Consider the following 20,000-nt stretch of genomic DNA (forward strand, 5'->3'; position numbering starts at 1 on the left):
GCCCTCGGGTCTTCCTTGGGGGAGCGCACCCTCAGGAACAGAACCCCTCCGTGAACTGCTCTGCACTTGTGAAACACCCTTCCCTGGCCACCGAGATGCTAACCGTGAACATCTGACATCCCTCGCTACAGGTTCACAAATTAAAAAGGAGCCTCACGATATTGCTTATGCTCATGCCGAGCAGGAAAAAGGTAACGTCTAAAAGGCTTTATTGTGTTAATAAAACTCGAAGGTGGTCAAGACTTGGGAGAACACGGGGGTGGAACATAAAATAATCACTCAGTGTTATGACTTCATTTTTCATTTTGTGTTTTTCAACTGGCCTTGAAAATCAGAGATGGCTTCTAAAGAGAGAAAGAGACAAAATTATATCAAAGGAGAGGGAAAATTATAAGCCTGACTTATCTTTAATGTTATACATCAAAATGAAATTCCTGTGATACGTGGCGTGTGCATAAACAACAGGGCAACGTTTGTCTTTGTTGAATTTAAATGAAAAGTCCCTCTAGATATTAATATGGGGACTTCATTTGTTAGCCTGCTAAGTCAGGGACTTATAACAAAAGCTTTGTAAACAAAAGATTAAACTGAATCGAGCTTTAGAAAATGAAAGGAAAACAAGAGTCAAGTAATCACAGATCAGACTGCGGCCGCTTAGATTGAAATCAGCGCGGGCTACTGGAGTGGAAAATGTTTAATTGAACTATTTCATTACGCGGAAGTTTACGTCCCCCTTGCAGAATCCAAAATACGTGTATCAGAGAAGCCTTTCTTTTCGTCCTTTAAAAACAGGGGCCCGCAGAGATGAAACGCAAGACTGGAGACGGCGCGGCCCCTCCTGCCACCCTTTGCCCACCTCTGAACCGCGCCAGGCACGGGCCGGGGCTGCTCCCACACCTGTCGGCCGGGCCGTGGGCCAGGGTTTGGGGCATCTGGAAGCCCCCCCCCCTTCCCAGAGCACCTGCTGCCCCCAAACCGGAACCAGCCCGGTGGCGGCCCCCCCGCGGACAGGGCGCCACTTGCCCTTTTACTAACCTTGGGTAACCTTTCGGGATCACCCGGATGTCTTGGGATCACTTTCTGCAACCTCTGAAAGCCGTAATCTATGGTTGGTTCATTAAGGGCTGTAACAGGACACAGAAATGCAGGTCAGGTTAATTACTTTTATGCCATCCATTACTCGTTTATTGCACGCTTACAAATAAGTGTGTGATTCTCCTGTTCTGACGCTCTTGAAGGCAAGCACCCCTGGAAGCTAGCTAGCTCTGTCCTAAGGAGTAGGTTTCCCCCTTTCTTTTGCACATAAAAGCAATGATTATTTCTAATCTATAATTAGACTGGAGGAGAGTCAAAGGGTTACTCAATATATTGTAAAAATGGGAGAGCAGTCAGAAAGTTGCAGGTCTCCGGGCCATACACAGCCATCACCATGGTCGCCATCGCTGTCTACATTACACAGGGCCTTCCACACCGGCTGGGGATTTATGGGAAACTGGCAATTATGACATATGTCCAGCTATTGCTAGCTTCAGATTTATCCCTGTGGTCCTTTTTTGTCTAGCATATTGCCTGAGCACAAACCAGGCAGGAGGAGCACTTATTCTTGCAAAGCTTTAATAATCTGTGAATGGCTGACTACAAACTGATGTAGGGCAGTATCATTCCACCAGCCTCACGAAATTGCTGGCCACAAATAGTAATTAATCTTTTTATCCCTCAAATTGTAATTTTGACTATGAACTGTGCGCGGCCATAAATCAGCGGCACACGCGCTGTGTACGGTGCATGAATCACGGCCGGGGCTCCGTCCGACTGCAGCCCCTGTGTTTAACAAGCTTTATAAGGAGCCATTGGGCTTTATTATGGCTCTGCCTGACTCCAACAAAAACGGAGCCCGGAGGCCCGGGGACGCAAGTTAAGATGAAAATACTTATTAGAGTACATTACTTCTTGATGTAGATATCGTTTTCCGTGGAGTAACGCCACAGTGCATGGCGCGACATAAATCAGGGGGTTTTCTGAGACTAATAAGACCTGCCGCCATCTATTCATTACTCAGCCCGCAATTTGGGCCATCACTCATTAGTCAGCACGTAATTTGATGATTAACACCACCCAACTCAGCAGGTCTGCGGAGCGCCGGGAACACAAAGGCTACAGCTTCAAGGAGCAAGGTTAGAGGCTGCCTTTGAAAGTGCTTTCCGGAATAATTGGTCACCGTTATCCTCGAGTGCTCGGGCTGCTGGTGTCAACACCCACGGCGGGTCTCGTAAGCACCGCCGGAAGACTTGCACGTACACTGGATAACGCGCCCGAAAGTTGAGGACCGCAATATGATCTGACATTCCATCATACGTGCCGGAGACAAAGGTCCGCACAGGAATGTGAAGTAAGACATTTTCTTGTTAATAAAGCATTGATCCGACATATTGATTTTACGTGACATGGCTTCTGCCGCGATTTTGCCCTCCTTTTCCTTTGCAAACAGTAAAGCTCTTCAGAATGCCTCGGCGTAGGTGACACGGCAAAATTTCTAACTCTCTGTGATGTAAATTCTGTATGTGTAAAACCACTTCATAATCAAACCATGAATCATCAGAACCTGTCAGCGGTGACTTGGGGGACAATCTGTCATGTCTCTGCGTGGCCGGGACAAGGGTGTCAGGCGAAAGTGCAGTGCAGGGAGCAGGGTGGATGGGCCTCACCCAGCGACTTGGCCCAAAAAAGGATTCGGTGAACTCTTACGTGTCTTGACTGGGGAACAAAAAAGGTGGCCCACTGTGCCTCCCTAACACGCCAGGTTTCTCCTCTCCCCCAGCTAATCGCCATGACTGTTCGACTTAATGAATCGGCCCGATGAAAGGTGATCAGAAAAGATAGATGGGCGGCCGCTATTGATGTCATGCAAATGCCCCGACAGGTGACAGACGCTTTAATGCAAGCTTTCAGAAGCTTTATGACTTGTAATAACCGTACACTCTCATTCTGGGGGAGACATTCCCGATGTTTCAGTTGAATTGACATTCTCCTTCTAGGACCAAAAAGATCTTAAAGCAGTAGAAAAAAACACGGGGGTACCGTTCACCTCCCGCTTCAGCCCAAAGAGCGTTTACGTCTTGAGCACACTGCCAAGAACGAGGTCGGACGTTCGGAGGATGACATGCCATCCTACGACTGTAGGTCTCACCGTACTGGACACGGCGAGGGGGGCAGGGGGCAGGGGGCGGGCGCCGCTGTTGCGGCTAGAAATCCCACCGGGGGCTCCGCTATGGTAGCCCGATGGATTTACGTGGAAGAATGAGAAGAAGGGGCCCTTGTCTTCAAACTACAGGAGCAGAGACATGTTCTCGGTTCTGACGGGTGCGGGGGCTTTGATCACTGAGGGTGGGACGGCCCACCTCTGCGTCTGCGAGAGCAGCTGCCATCCACGGGGCCGAGCGGGGGCCTTCCGAGGGCCACACCCCACAGAGCCCTCCGCCCCGTGCCAGGCGAGACAGGGAGTCGCCCAGACTTGGTTGGCAAACTCTACAACTGGAGGAGAAAGCAGAAGCCCCTTCGCGCACATCTGATAAATCCTCCGCGTGTGGAGTGTACAAGGAGGGCCCGGCCGAGCCAGGCCACGGCTCTGCACGTCCAGTCACAGAGCACCGAGCCAGGCCAATCAATACCACTTTCCTGTTTTAGAACTGGGTAATTATGAGGGGGAGAGATTGCCTGACCTTTCACCTGCACTGCATTACTTTGCTGATATTAAGATAAATTGCCTGATTTTGGGTAAACATATGCTGCGATTCAAGCTGTCAGCACTGGTTTGCTCAGGGATAATTTGTATTGATCTCCCAGCTTCTGCCCAATTTTGCTTACTGACCTCGTGGATAATTAGAGAAGGAGCCTTGGGTGAGCTTAAGTCGGGACGAAGAAGAAATATGAAGAAGAATAAAGCAAATTTGTTTTATGTTAATATTTGTAGGTCCTCCTCCGGCCCTCGCATCTGTCAGCATCAGGAGAGCCGTAAATTAATGGACTTGGTTCCTGAGCAGTTTATTCCCAGGAATTATTTAGCAGCGTGCTTAGTCTCTGAACATGTGTCACTGGGTTAAATTAATTTAAACTCTGCCTTAAACACAACAAAAACAAATGTTATTTTTTGCTGAAGGGGGAAAAACCAAGACATTTCTCAAAATGTATTATAAGCGTCCACCCTTCTGCAGGGATTTCCACCGATCTGCGTCGGAGAGGGTGAGTTTTATAATAAACCGCCCGCCCCCGCAAAAAAAAAAAGTAATTAGTGCCCGTTATTTGTTCTGAATTCAAATCTTGCTACGATGGGCCACTACCTATAAAAGAGATGACTGCAGGCACAAAATTATATCATTTAAGATATGTCAGATTATAAGGCTGTTGTATCAAAAGTCATAAAACAAATGTCCCTTGTGAAATATCTCTTTATTAACCGTGCCATAAGATATTAACATTCCTCATTTAGTGGAGGGCCTTTTATCTGTTTCAAATACATTATTCGTCCTTTTAGAGATAAACTGTATTAATATCCATTTGAGTAGGCTACCGTGGCCTAATGCATAGTAATTTTTGTTGGAGAGCTTTTATTTTAGACTAAGAAAATTACACAGCAGTAAAACCTGAATGAACCAGAAGCTGGAGTAGCCGGGAATCACATTCCATTTATGCCAAATGGGGTAGGCAATCAGGCAGCCTGTGAAAGGCCAGATATCCGGCTATCATATGCAGGCCAGCATCCAGCACGGGTCATACAAATAGAGCCTGACACGGCCACATAGACTCAATGAGTCCTACACGCCGGAATAGCCCACAGGTCGGGAAGGATACATATTTAAATATATTTGAGTGTACTGGAGTTAATCTCGTTACTTTACATGCATTAAAGTCATAACAGAAGAAGCATTCTAAATATTTAAGTCATGCCCGTGTACTGGGGGATTAATCATTCCGCAATTGATAAAATTTTAACGGTCTGTGATGTCAGTTCAAGTTGGGATTGCCGGAGCTAATGTGGCAGCTGAAAATGGCATCAGGCTCTGAGCTGCAGCTGCGGCCAGAGCAGCTCCAATCGGCCGGCTGCAATTAGAAACGTACCAGTGGGCAAGAGTCAGTGGCATTTTCTTTCTTGTGACATACATAGTTTTAGTTTTCATTTTGACGGCTCAGCCGTCTTTGTCAGCCAACCCTGCCCTGCAGTCTGTGCCGATCTCTAATACCCCAAAACGTATATGATTATTTTATTAGACTTGAACAGCAAGTCCATTAACATCTAAACGTAATTCAGTGAAGCAAGGGGACATCTTCCGGACCTCTGGGTTGATAACACAGAAACAGAATTTCAGATTGGGCAGCGTATGGGTTTGGGGCCAGTGGATGTTTTCTACAAAGAGCCACCTCTCTTAGAAGGAAAACGGCCAAACCGAATGCCTTTAAGTCTGGTTCATCCACTCGACATTTATTAAGCAGCTACTACATGCCTGGGGCTCCGCTGTGGGAAACCCGCTCCCCAAGGGCATCAGGGAAAAGCAGCCCCGAGCAGAGCTGACCCCCTGTTCATGCTGCTGCTGCTTCAATGGGCTGCCTGCCCAGGGTGCTGGGATTCCCCCCCCCCCAACCGCCCCCCAGGCCTGGCTGGAGGTGCCCTGCCTGCAAACAGGGACTGGGTCTGGGGCAGGAAGGAGGGGTCACGGTGACAAGGCTGAATTGTGATGGCAACCTCCCAACCACTCCTGCAGGGGAGACCTGGAGACCAGCCCAGCCAGCGAGCAGGGCCGCCGACTTTAAGTACACCAAGACTAGCTGTTCCTACAGTTGTGTTTTTAAAACAGTGTCATTAGCGCACAAGGGGGACAGTCACAGGTAGGAAACCAGCCACTTTTAGCATCGCCTCTGCGCTGCTTAAACCGAAGCCCGGCGAGCAAAGAAAGATACAAGAAGTTTCAGGTTTAGCACAAATTCTCCTTCTGCCTGAGAAACCCGCTACAACAATAAAAACAGGAAGACATTCATTTGCTTCATTCCAGCTGCTGGTTGCAGCTATTAAATGAGTTCCAGTTTCATTTCAATAATGATCATCTTCCTGTAACTTCCCAATCGTGCATTTGTCATAATGCAGTAATTTTCTAGCTACAAACAGATCCTCATAATGAGGCAGTTTTTCACATTAGCAACATAACTACATAATAAGAACATCTGCAGTTCCTTTTCCGAGGGGCAAGAACGCACTTCAATTAAAGCAATGGGGATTGTTAAATAAGATATAGTATATTTTACTAACAGGGATACCCAGACCCTGCCCCGACAGGCTGCAACCCTTCAGTGTGCCTGAATGAACACAGGTTGTAATGTGTAAAAATTAAATAAAGTAAAATTAAATTGCTCAATACAAAGACATCCCTCTAGAGGGTGTTAGTGATTTCAGTGACAAAGTGCTATTTGCTGACAAGTAGTTTACACATTAACCAGCTGAATCCAAGGGGGAAAAATGCCAATAGCAATTATATCACCTTGAGGTTATTAAATGTCCCACTGATAAGTAACTAGGTGAACTTGACCAGGTGATAAAGACTGCTGTGAGCAAATGATTGTGCACTGAAGAATGTTTCTCTGTCCTGCTGTTTCTCCAGATAGCTTTCCTTTCAAAAATGACTGTATAAAAAGTTACATTAAAAATGTGTGGCCGCAGAAGACAAAACTGGTATTTAGCTCCCCCGTACCTCGCCCCGCCGGAGCACCGCCATCGCTCCACCTCTAAAACGTGACACCCGGGCTGCGAACACCTGGTTTTTGGTTTTTGTTTTGTTTTGTTTTCTCCTCCCTTTTTTAGGCTTTAAAATGATGCTAAGTTCTCCACTTTATCATCAACTGTCTCCTCCAAGTGCATTTCATCTATAAGAAATTCAGATGCTCAGGAAATTAAAATTTCAAAGATCTGCTGCAAAAAAAAATCAATGGGGCGAGATCAATGCTCATAGAAATTTCATGAACTTTGAACTGGTCCAGGCCTGATGAGGAGAGGTGGCTGGAGTTCCAGGCAGCTGGCAGCTCCTTGTGCGGCCGCCCGAGAGCGGGCCGTGCAGCCGAGAGGAGGGCCACGTCGGAGATAGGTTTCTGCTTTCATATTTTGTCCGACAAAAAAATTAATTTTTAGTCTATTTCAGTAACAAGCAAAGATAGAAAGAGAGCAGCCGGCCTCCGCAACGCGCCCGCAACACCCCACTTCGTAAGAGCACCTCTCGCTCTGCACATTAACGCGGCCACGAAATGAAATCGGTTCCCTTAGCAGCCGATTGCAGGTGCAAATTAATATTGTAAAATGAAGATCGATACATGGACAGGGCCAAATCAATAGCGGCTAAATTATTGCTGCATTTTCCTCCTCATTCAAGATGAGTTGTGTTTTCCTCTCAAAGTCAATACTTTGCAGCTTTTCTCATTAATTTCTCAATAAATTCGGCAATGAATTTCAATCACAGAACTCGGCAGGGTGAGCCAGGCACCGTGCACGGGAAACACAAAGGCCACGGTGGGCCTGCATCACTCACCACGAGGCACTGCCCCGGAGCCGGCCTGGGCACAGCAGGGACAGACGGGAGGCGCCGGGCACTTTCTCCAACGCCAAGTACCAAGCGGCTCAGCATAGGTCGCCTGCATCAAAGGGGCGTGGCTTTTCCAGCATCAGACCCACCCCAGGGCAGCGTCGGTTTCACACGGAGGAGCCCCTCCGACCCGCTAAGCCGAGGGTACCTTGTGTCACCAAGACTTCTGAGGATGGGAGAAGCGCCACGCTTGACTTCTAATTGGAAGTCAGGCATCGCCTCAGCCTCACGGGGAGGACTGTCTGGTATTCACACGCCCGGCCCAGTGCACAGGGACCTGCGCCATTCACCGCCGCGTGGCAGCGGACGGCGGCATTGTGATGTGACACTAGACTCAGAAAAGGGGACAGCACGTCTTCCTTGTTCCCAAAATAATACCCTTGCCGACAACTGTTGGATTGCATTCAAACAATTCTGTTTACATACCTCAAAGAATGCACCAGATTACGGCTTTTATAGTCACGTTCAAACGACGTCTACGGAGCCCAGGCTGGCAGCTGAGGAAAACCAAGGCACGTGGCGTCGGGTGCTCCCACTCCTCCAAGGGCTCGGCCCCCGGTGACAGGGACCCCCAAGACACGCTCCCCAGGGAGGCAGGGGAGGGGAACCAGCCACCCTGCAACCCTCACCTCCCCCACCCCGGCTGTTCCAGCAAAGGTAGCCCCTTCCCTCCACGTGTAAAAGAGCCTGAACAAAAGGGAGGGAGAAGGTGGCCAATAAAAATCATCCGAACAGGGCTTCCCTGGTGGCGCAGTGATTGAGAGTCCGCCTGCCGATGCAGGGGACGCGGGTTCGTGCCCCGGTCCGGGAGGATCCCACATGCCGCGGAGCGGCGGGGCCCGAGAACCATGGCCGCTGAGCCTGCGCGTCCGGAGCCTGTGCTCCGCGACGGGAGAGGCCACAACAGTGAGAGGCCCGCGTACCGAAAAAAAAAAAAAAAGAAAAAAAAAAAAAATCATCCGAACAGAACAAAGAGCGCAAACTACCCAGATGTCACCCTTCCTTTAAGAAAGAAAAATCAAGCGTGCCTGTGCTGTCGACCCTCTTAGAGGTTTTGAGCCGGGAGGGGTAAAACCCAAGTGGGCAACAAAGTGCTCTGTGGAGAACCATGCGGGCAGTGGGTCGGCACACTTGAAACCCGCGTAAAATCTCCGTACAGAGATAAGCTGAGAAAGGAGCTCTGGAAGTTCACCCCCTCCCAAGGCTGGAGGTGGTCCTGCTCTGGGAAGACCCCTCCCTCCTGTGTGCCCGAGGCAACCAGCCCCCGGGGCACACGTCCCAGGCCATCCGATCACACGCTCCTCCCGGAAGGTGCGACCGTCACCCTGTGTCGCAGCACCTGCCCTGCTCAGCGCAGGGCGCACAGTAGGTGCTCCATAGTAACGAGTAAGGACCACGAGGACCCACAGGGCTTCTGGAAAATTCTAAGCCAATGGAGAAGGTATACTTCACTTCTGACTTGGAGAAGTCAAGATGAACATGATGTTTCCCATATATCCATGTGAGAACTTGTTCACGAATGTTTCACAGCAGCATCACTTGTCTTACAGTCGGCCCTCTGTATCCGCCAGTTCCACATCCTCAGATTCAACCAACCGCAGCCCTGACCCCGGATACGAAGGACCACGCTGTAAGGGACACGAGCATCCACAGATTTGGTCCTGGGACCAAGCCCCGGCGGATCCTGAGAAGCGACTGTACCAAGGATCCACCGACAGATGAATGGATAAGATGTGGTCTCTGTGCACAAGGGAAGACCCTTCAGGCACACAGAGGAAGGAAGCGCTGACCACACCTCCACCCGGGAGACACGTGAGTGGACGACGCCGGTGCCGGTCCCAAAGGACCCCACACTGTATGATTCCGTGCACGGGAAATGTCCAGCGGGGCAAATGCATAGAGACAGGAAGTAGATTCGTAGCTGCCTGGCGGGGGGGCTGGGGGACTGCTGACGGATGCGGGGTTCCTTTTTGTGTAATGAGCTGTTCTTGACTTAGGCTAGTGGTTGCACAGCTTTGTGACTGTACTAAAAACCCCTTAATTGTATACTTTGGGTGAATTTTAGGCTGTGTGAATTATATCTGAATAAAGAACAAAAGTTTTTAAGTGAAAGTAACACCCCTGACCTCGATTAGAATGCATGTGCCACCTGTGCCTATGCCGAGGGGAAGGCCTCTCGCGGCCTGAATACTGTCTGCGGGGCGTCTGGCGTCTGCGTAAAAGAACGGAGGCCAGAACTGGGGTGAGCAGGCCCCCAGCTGTGAGGGGTGGAGCGGAGGACCGAGGAAGAGACCCCCCCCCCCCAGTCCAGGGGATAAGCTGGCCCTCCTCAATCCCCACGGAGGCGTTTGTAACCCCTGGTTTTTCAAGGTGAACAAAGAGGAAAAGCAACGTTCTAAGGCAGAGCTTTTAAAGACATCGCCAAGATTAACGTAAATATTGAAATCACAAAACAGAGTCCTCGAACACAGGATCCTGGATTACGTCTCTCACGTAAAACAGTCCCGCCTAATGCGCTCCCTCCATCTCCTCCACCCGTGGCGCAGGCTCTGCCCTCTGCCTGCGGACCCCCGACCCCGCCGCCGACGTGCGGGGGCGCAGCCCGCCGGCCCCGGCCCCCCGTCTCTGCAGGGGCGCTCCGCCCACAGACCCCACAGGGCCACGGCTGCCCCTCTCCTCGGAGACCCGAACAGCTCTCGGGACTGTTTCATTACGGTCTCTTCTCTTTTTCGTTCCCATCAGGCCCTGAGTCAGCTGGATCGGGCGCCCAGAACCAGGCACGGGGCTGCCAGGGTGAAGCCAGCCTGGGGCCCCGCGAGGAACCCACCGCGAGGAACCCACCGCGAGCGCACCCACGAGACGCAGCTGCTTTCCCGCCTTCTCTGCATCACGTGCAGAGTACCAGGCCCAGGTGGGCCTCGGGGACACACTGAACGCCGGACACCACGGGTAAATTCCAAGTCACGTGGACACGAAGCCTCAGCGTCCCACCCTGGACGCTATGCTCGCCTTAAAGATCATCACTGTCGGCGGGCGTTCTCTGAGTGCGGAGGAAAGAAGGCACCAGGCGGGCACGGCGTCGGGGGTGCTGATAAAGAGGCAGGTGGCTGGCAGGCGGGCCCCCCGGTGCCATGACAGAGCGCACGCGGCCTGGGCCGGTCGCCAGGGTGTGAGGAGGGACCGTTGGCAGGTGGCTCGCGGGCAGGGCACGTGAGGCTGCGGCCCCAGCACCTCGCACACGTGTGGCTCACCTCCGTGGTGGTAAAATGGGTCAACTTTGGAAACGACCTCCATTGTAACCGACAAGCACACAGGCAAACTGAGCCGTCTTCAGCTTGGGGTGCACGGCGGCCGGACGCCCTGAGAGTCACCGAGGTCCTGCTGTAAAAGTACCCGAGGAACAGCAGCCCCTGGGCGGGCTTGGCGCTTGTTCATCCCAAAGGGCACTGGGGACGTGCTCGCAAGGAATGGCGCCGGGCTGGTCTTCACAAGCGGGGTGGAAGTGATTATGGGGGCTAAAGCGTCTGGCTGATCACAGCACCAGGCACACGGATCCTGAGAATGGGCAGGAGTGCCGCATCGCCGGCCCCCACCCCCTCCCATCCCCAGGGCTGAGGCCTGAAAGGCCAAGGGGAGTCCCCGGCAAGGGCCTCCTCCTGGGAGGATCAAAGGGGGTGAAAAGATGGGGAAGAAATCTGGCAGAATCCCCTCTACACGCCCGCCGCCCAGAGGCCCTGACTCTGGTCCCCAGATGCTCCGGGTGGGAGAGGGTCAGGCCGGTAGAAGGCTGGGCCGACCCTGCAGAGCTCACCTTGTCAGGCGGTAGGATTCCCGTGCGTGGAGGGCGTAAGGAAGGGCTGTCACGAGGGCAGGAAGGGTGGCGTCTGGAAGGTGGATGATGGACCCACTGCCAGGCTGCACCTCTGAGAAACTTCCCCCAAAGATGATTTACACCGACAGGTGCAGAGATCTGCAGCGGCCTACTGTCTCGATGGGAGGTTCTGTATTTAAAATTTAACATGCTCTGTAATGCGTCTTCTACTAGAGCACGGGCGCCAGCCACAGGCACCCGGGTCCCGCGTGGAACCAAGTTATTCACATGCTCGTTAGGCGCATTTGAAAACTTCGATGTATTTATTTTGGGGGGTGTAGCAAACAGTTCACGTCTCCGACGAAGAGGCTCCCATCTTTCGTTGTTTTATTGAAAAACCATTCTAAGAGAGTTCGAATGACTCAAGTTCGCATTTTCTGTGATGAATAAAAAAGGCCCACCTGATTCAAGTGATAGATTTTTAAACGGACTTTTTCTCGGGTTCAGCCTTTAGGATCCAAGCCTCAGCCGAGAGCCTAAAGACCTTCCCAAAACAAAGGTTTCAAATGAAAACACGAGCAGCCCCTGGACCCCAGGGGCGTCCCCGTCCCGGCTCGCACAGCCCCCGAGAGCAAAGCCCACTCACCCCGTCCGCCTCCCGCCTGGGCCATGGCCTTGCGCGCGGCCAAAGGGACGCGGTGAAGGAGGCCTGTGGCTTCCGGGGCTGCAGGCAGCCAGGAAGAAAACAAGAGGCATCGCTCCTGTTTCTACTCTTCCAGGGCCACGGCGGGCGGGGCCTATTTCTTCTCCTCTTCGGCAACAGAAGGCTCACGCACTCCCTCGGTGGCTTCTCCGCTGAAACGGTGGTTCTGATGCTTTCCCTGGTCTTCCTCCTTGAAGCTACGGGACTTTCTCCTGCCAGGGTGACTCGTGGGGCTCTGTTTTTACCCCCTGTCATCGCTGCCTTATTCTGCACTTCCGTTGATGCTGTTCACTCTTGTTGTGCTTTTAAGGGGTCCCTCCATCTCCCTGCCACCCCACATCCTGTCCCAGAAGCAGGGCAGGCACCCTGACCGGCCAGAGACGCCAAATAAAACCCCGGACGTGGCCCAGTCCCATCCCGCGACTCGTGCCCGCGGCCTCCCGGGGGGGGGGGGGGGGGGGAGGTTAGCGGGCCTGCGTCCCCGCACCCACTGAGAGAAACCCGTGACCCTTTTGTCCTTTGGGGAAGACAAATGGTTGTCTCCTCTCTGCTGCGTTCTGTCAGGTTCGGTGCCGAGAGTCAATACCTTCACCTTGATGCGGAAATTTCGTGATTTATCAGTCAGTTCTCCTCCCGGGTGAGCACAGCCCCACCGAGCACAGCCATCGGGCCACGGGAAGAGCGGCCTGTGGTCACAGCACTTGGAAAACAACCAAAGCCCCTCCGATGACAGACAAATGTGTCTTGTTAGCAGCTGCCCAAAAGCGCTTGACTTGTACTAATAACAAAAAGGCCACGCTGGTCACCGTGGGTCCAAAGACGAAGCACCCTGTCACCAGCCTGGTTGGGAAATTAGCAAATAATGTTCTTTTCCTTGATAAATGGGTGACAGCTCCCTCTCACCAATCATTTCTAACATTTTGATGCATGCCTATGATCCCACTGGAGGAGCAGAAAAGTTTACTGGCCCTCAATTTTCAGAAGATGAATGGATCTCCTCTAAACGTGCGATTTCTGTATGAGGTATAGTTCATTTTAAGCAATTCTAGTAAATGGGTGTCACTGATGAGGACGAATAGTCTACTTGTGCAGTAGCACAAACGGTGCGTCTCATTCTCCCGGCCTCCTCCGAGACAGGAGAGGAAGGAAGCAGCAGGGGCCCCGGGAGCCCTCACCGCCCCACCCTTTAGAGGGACTCGGGACTGGATCTGTGCCCCCAGTGCCCACTCAGCAAGCCGGCAGATTCACTGATCGTCATTTGGTCTAATGCTGGGACCGCACTAATGCAGAGGGCACCGGCAGCGGGGGGGGGGGGGGCACGCCCTCCCTTCCTCTGTGGCCCTAAGGAGCCCCGCCAATGACCCCAAAGATGACCAGCTGGTCTCCACGCCCAGGTCTGCACACCATCCCAGCCAGTGGGGAGAAATTCGCCCTCTGCCCCCAACACGTAACCAAGGACAAGCCAAGGTGGGCGGGGCAGGAGGAGAAACCACGTTGGAGTCGCGCGCCATCTGAGTGCCATCCCAGCTCTCCGGTTCCGGACGGGCCCAGAGGTGGCCTGAGCTCAGCACGTTCTTCCACAGAACTAACCTCACGTGAAAGCGAGGCTGTCTATCCTCCAGGGGACCACGGACGTCCACTGACACCATCCAACTGGCGAGCTGGGACCAGTGGAAGCCCTGTGCCTGCGGGGCGCCCGCAGCAGCCGGGAACGCACAGGTAGCAGCCGGAGCCGCCGGGCCTCACTGGCCGGGACAGGGAGCCCAGGAGTCACAGACTCCTGAACCCCAAACTCGAACTCGGAATGAAAGTATCTCCGCCACGTCCATCTCCGTGGTTAAGAACTTATAATCGAAATAATCGGCTGGTTTACACTGAAGGGGAAGGCATCAGCATTTAGTTTAGCGAAGTAGAAACACTATGATTTGTGGAAGGCAATTAGGAATCATTTGCTCCGTGGATACAAGTAATTTGTTTGAAGAGCGCTGGCCTGGGAGAGAGCTAGCTGGAGCCGGCTGTGGTCAAGGGCGCCACTGACTCTACTGTGTGTCACCGTGCTGTTGACAGAATCACATCTGAACACTCACAAAAGAGCTTTAAAACACTTCAGGAAGGCCAGCGCCCTTCAAGGGGTGAGGTGAAGTGTGGGTTAGGTGGCAGAAGGCTGCGAGAGGATACGGTGGCCCCGAGCGAGCCAACAGAAACCCCCCCCTCCCCCCGGTGCCGGGACAGCTCCCGAGGACAGGGCGGTCACCTCCCTGACATGTCGCCAGTTTTAAGGCACAACGGGATTTAAAACAAACAAACAAACAAACCATGAACACTGTATCGGGAAGGACACAAGCCGTTAGCAGCTGCTGGTTGAGTAACGATTTCATGACTGAAACTGAATGCACGTCTTCGTGCAGAAAATGACCATTTTTATGTCCCCATGTAGTCAATGCTTTGCAGACCTAAGACCGGCCCCAGCTCTGTCCGTGCCGCTCTGGCCCTGGGCACCATCGCTGCCAGCATCTTGTTTAGTAACTGGGTTGGCTGGGCCCGTGGCAGACAGCATGTTGATTCCTGGTAATTGGTGATAGAATTCCTTTAATCGAGCAAAAGAAATCTCTAAACTGAGGGTGGGTCAATCACACATTTGGGTGCAAGAGGTCAACAGGAAGAGCCCCTTGGCTGCGTCCCGGTGTCCCGCAGAGCCACGCTGGGACTCAGGCCACCACCGAGCAGCTCCAGCTTTTCTGTGTAATAGGAAAACCCTTCTGCCAAATGGACGTGTTAGGAAATCAGGGACACTCGCATCTGTGCATGAACACCTCACACTTGGAATATGGTCTGTAAAAGCAGTTTTCGCTCAAACGTAATTTCAATTAGAAGCATACAAATTCCAATTTGTCTTAATCAAGTAACACCGCAATGCTTACATGATAATTAAAAAATAATTTCTTTTATTGCTCTTAACAGTTTGATGTCTTTCTACTGGTGAAAGTACGGATGTGAAACTGTTCAATCTGCCCATAACCACTGAGTTCCTCAGGTAGGATATTCCGGGACTATTCTAATTATTATTAAACAAGCAAATGATACACTATTAGACAAATATTAAAACAAGCGTTACGCTCAGTTATTAATGTGCACTGTTCACTTTTAAATGCAGCAAATATCTCATTAGTTTAATTTTAGGCGCCCACCCGTTCATACTGCGTTTTACGGTCTAGAAGGCAATTTACTATTAACCAGCAATTACATACAGAGCGATTGTTAATTCTGCTCCTAAGTGCTAGCCGCTTGAAAACTGTTCTCTCTCTCTAATTTCTGACCTTCTTACAACAGGGGTGAGGCACGCTGGGAATACAAAGGACTAGTACGGAAGAGCTGGACATGTCACTGTGACTCATTCTTTTAATTCACCGAGGTAATCAACTGCACTGCCACTGCTTCCCAAGGTAATTGTGTCTTTATAGTAGTTGAAAGCAGCAGGCAAAGGGGCCTGGATGGATGCGCTTGGCCTGCCCCCCCTGCCTACACCCACTCTGGGTTGACTAATCGGGTCTGGTTCTGAAGCATCGGGTGCTTCTCAGATCGCTGTAAACAGATCACTTAGGCCTCTGCCTTTGGCTGGGGGCAGGGGGAGGGGCCCTCCTCAGCACTCTGGTTCCTCATCCCCAGGCCTGGCGGCCTCACCCCGAGGGTTCAGTGTGACGGTGTCCGCGCAGCCTCCAGGCCCGGGGATGCTGATGGGAGCCAGATGCCCAGGGGACGGGGCCCTCCCCGCAGGGGCCGCGCCCGTGTCCTGCCTCCAGAAGGGCTGGCTCAGCTTTCAGAGGGAGAGCAATTCCCAATGATTGCTTCTCTGTCCCATCAATTTCAGGGCAATGCAAATCAGACAGAAGATTCCAGGTCAGACAGGTTATGACCCCACCTTTCCTCTGCTCTCTGGGAGTGTAGGCCCCCGTATCCTTTACGTGCGTTTGAAATGTATATTCCCGTTAATGATGGGGGTGTGGGGGAAGGCTGTAAATTAGCCCCCGCGGAGAGGCCAAGCTCACTGAATGGCTTCATTGAAAGGCCCGTTCGTGGGAGAACTCCTGATGGAGGAAACCCCATAGCCTTGGGCAGCCGGGACCCTGAACTTGGGGTCTGAGAAGCCCCTTCAGCAGGGAGGGGTCACGGCGTCGGCTGCAGAAATGGAAGATGGGCGTCGGGACGCGGATGTCACTGGAACAGACTCGGGGACGCCCGCTGCCCTGCGGTCACGAGGCCTCCGGCCAAGGAAAGCGTCCTGCCCGGCCGAGGGCAGCGGGCTACAGAGAGCACTGCCCCACCGCGGCCCCAGAGAGGCAGGCCCTCGGCCACGGGACACCCACTGGCGGCGACGGGCGGCCCTCTGCCCTCGCGCCTCCCCCTCCAGCCGCCACCGCGTCCGCCGCGATGCTCAGCATGGGGCCCTTTCCAGCCACGCGGGCCACCGTCCTCAGTGGCCAACGGTGGGGTGAAGAACCAGACCTTCCTGCTACTGTGTCTCCTCTCAGAAAGAGTCGCTGCTGCTGACGACGGCCCGCCAACCTCAGCACCAAAAGCCCGCGGGTCAAGAACCGGATGTCAGGGGCAGGGCCGGAGGCGCCCGCGGGGGAGCGGCCAGGAGACCAGAGAGGCTGACAGGGACAGCCGACTCCCCGTCCATTTGGGGCAGAGCCATCGGTCCCACCACGTACGGACGCGCTCACCGGGTGCCTGACCCAACCTGGCGCCCATGGGGCACGTGCAGCGTGGAGCCCACACGTGGTGTGGCTCCCAGCCGCCCAGCTCATAAACATCCCCTCCTCCGAGGAACCCAGACCCGACGGGAGCCCGGGTCACACACGGCACCGAGGAGAAAGCGGGACTCGGGGGTCCCCCCAGGTCCCTGGGCGGGCCACACCGGGCGGAGCCGAGCGGGGCGCCCAGGACCCCACGGCCTGAGTTCACAGCCAGAGCCGGACGAGCACCCACAGGCCGGCAGGGGCCCTGCAGAGACGGCCCAGTGCTGCGGGGAGCCTGGCCCCCACCTCCCGGGACCTGGCGGCCACGGCGGCCGCGGGTACGAGCGCTCACAAGCACCCCGACCACATAACCCGCTTCTGCGCGGCGGTATTTAACACGTGGAGGCCTCACCAGCTGGAGGCGCCGCCCTCCCTCCATCTCGCCTCCCGGGCTCACCAGGAGGCGAGCTGGTCCCACGGGAGGAAACGGCCCTTGGCACAGGCAGGGAACCTCTCTCCCCTCCTGACCACGTGAGGGCCGCTGGGGGCTGGAGAGGAGGCGGCCTCCCCCCATCAAGGACCCCGGTGTCACTGGCAGCCCTGGCTCTCTGCAAGGACCCGAGCCAGGCACGGCCTGGGAGTGACACGGGGCCTGTTGGAAAGCGGTCACTGGAAGAATTTACATTTTGCATCTCACGCTTCCTGACGGGGGTGAGTTACCCCTACTCCCTCCCCCAACCCCAAAGTGGAAGGGACCTCGTCTCTACCCTGTCACCCACCCACTGGACAGAGGAGAGGCCTGCATCCCAGGGGGAGGCCAGACCTGCCCCGGGCATCCTGCAGCAGGTGACAGCCCGTGGACAGAGCCCCCGGCTCCCAGCCAGGCTCCTGCAAGGACCTCCCCCGCCGCCTTGACCACGCGAGCACTTGGAGGCCACGCTGTCCAAGAACAAGCCCCCGTCCCCTCCGCCCTCGTGGGGCTCAGCAGGTGCTGGCCACCCCCAGAAACACGTCTCAGAGGTTACAGCTTCTGCAGGTGGCAGGACTAGGGGTCCCAATGCAGACAAGCCGTATGGTCATTTACGGCCTTTCTCAGTAGCAACCTCAGACGCATGGTGTTCTCCAAGCAGCCTGTGGGCAAAGCACTGCAGCAGACGACTTTCAGCAGACGTGACCCTTTCTGGTGACGTCAGTGTGTCCGAGACCCTCCCAGAATACGGACCCCCTTGAAGCAGCAGTGCGGTGTGGGGTTTGAGGCCCCAGGCCCAGGGCAGAGACCTGCTCCCACCTACAGGGTGCGTGTGACCTAGGGTACGCAGCCTAACCTCTGGGACCTCGCGGGGCAGCCACCCGATGGAAGCAGGGGTACTGTGGTTACTGACAGCTCCCACCACCTTGCTTTGCAGGCGAGAAGGGAAGCTCCACGGATGGGGGGAGGGGCCCAGGTCACCTGGCCCGAGCTGGCTGCACCTGTCCATAGCGTCACACCATGTGGAAGAGGATGTAGACACTGCCCCTGACTACACCAACCGGTGGGCCACGGAGGGATCGCCCATCCTCACTGCAGAACCCATGCAGGGGGCCCCCGGGGGCCGAGAGGCCCTCCTTGGGAGGAAGCATCTACCGATTCACCACGAAAGTTGGAAATGTGAACTCACCGGTGTAGACAAACCGCCCAGGAGCACCTTTACAGAACTGCTTGGATTTGTAGGACAGGGTGACTTCCACGACTCCAGGAATGTGCCTCGGTGGGGTCTGGACTCGGATGGCGTGGGGAGTGATCAGCTATAAAAACCACACAGGGAAGAGGCTTTCAGCGGCGCTGGGTGTAAGAGGCGGACACTTGCCAGTTGGATATAATTACCAAAATGAGCAAAAATTGGACCATCGTCTTGGAATGTTCCCTCCTAGCTGTCACCCAGAGACTCGGGACCTACAGTTGTGCTTTCAGAAAAATATCTACAAATGATCCCGGTTTCAGTTTGCAGGAAAGGCCACAGGGCATCATTCAGATGAAAATCACCACCATATGTCTCCTTAAACCTGCTTCTAGTAATTCTAGCACTAATTGTTCCAGGGCACTCAGGGACCTCCGACGCCAGGCTTGAAACCCCAGGGCTGTGGGGCAGCGGTCTGCACCCGCCCACCGGAGAAGCCCCTGCCACGGGCGGACCGTCGGTTTCAGGGGATCTGGCGACAGAATGCACCGTCGACAGCATGTCCGACAGCCCACGGACAAAGCCACAGCCGGACGCGCACCGATCTCGCGGGCTTACCTCGCTCCATACCAACATAGTCCCGAACACAACTTGGAGCCCGTCAAAGAAGTTGTCTCCGATGATGATCACAGTCGCTCCCCCCGTGGTCCAGCCTTCACTGGGACTGATGGCCTTGATGCACGGAGTGGCTGCCCGCACAAGACAGAGAACGCAGACCTTAGAGCCTGCCACGCTGCCGCCATGCTGCCCACCTCCAGCCACGCTGGGCGGGGCTGGAGAGAGGCGGCCGCTCCTCCGGGCGGCACGCAAAGGGCAATCGTAGATCAGCACGTTGATGTGTTTAAAGCAAACTCTTAAATGTTTTATAAAGCAAAGGCCAAGCCACGGAATACCAGTGAGTGAGGAGAAAAAATGGCTTGAGGTAGCAAATTATGTTTCAGGGCAAATATGACTATTACAAATGATTAAGCATCGCGTGCATGTGGCACGTCGATTTATCTGCTTTGCGGTCCAGATCTGAGCAGAGTCAATCAAAGGCTGATGAGGGAGACGGAAGAGCAAATGCCTTGCATTTCGATTCCTCATAAGCAGCTAATTGGGTTGGGTTTTTTCATCCGCGAACTTTGCCTTTTGGTTCAAAACTTCATTTTCCTCTGTCACTTCACAATTACTACTTTTCATTTTTCATCAGGAAAAAAAAAAATCAAAAGCACGATATTAATACTTTTGTCAAAGGTACACATTTTACACCTAATATTGTTTGTCGACAGGAATCCCCAGCCGCTGGCCTGACCTCCCTTTGTCTGGGAGCGTTCACATTTGCATGAGTTATTACAATGCTGCTGCGGCCTGGCCCTGCTGGGGGAGGGGAGACAGACAGCGAGGGCGGGCACAGGGGAGCGGGACCAG

The 20,000-nt window shown here is 53.8% G+C and overlaps 1 protein-coding gene across 10 annotated transcripts in view; it reads right to left on the reverse strand.

Annotated features, from left to right (window-relative positions):
• The window catches only part of EBF3 (EBF transcription factor 3), a 115,469-nt gene that overhangs the window by 9,199 nt on the left and 86,270 nt on the right, over positions 1–20,000 (reverse strand). For all 10 annotated transcript variants that reach the window (XM_029245263.1, XM_029245264.1, XM_029245261.1 and 7 more), the window contains 3 exons: positions 19,149–19,279; positions 18,531–18,657; positions 1,036–1,124 (listed from right to left, as the gene is read on the reverse strand). In XM_029245263.1, coding sequence (XP_029101096.1) covers positions 1,036–1,124; positions 18,531–18,657; positions 19,149–19,279 — 347 coding nt within the window. The remainder of the gene's footprint in view (positions 1–1,035; positions 1,125–18,530; positions 18,658–19,148; positions 19,280–20,000) is intronic.

This window comes from Monodon monoceros, unplaced genomic scaffold (assembly GCF_005190385.1).
Source record: "Monodon monoceros isolate NGI ecotype Baffin Bay Population unplaced genomic scaffold, NGI_Narwhal_1 Super_Scaffold_4, whole genome shotgun sequence".
Taxonomy (NCBI): domain Eukaryota; kingdom Metazoa; phylum Chordata; class Mammalia; order Artiodactyla; family Monodontidae; genus Monodon; species Monodon monoceros.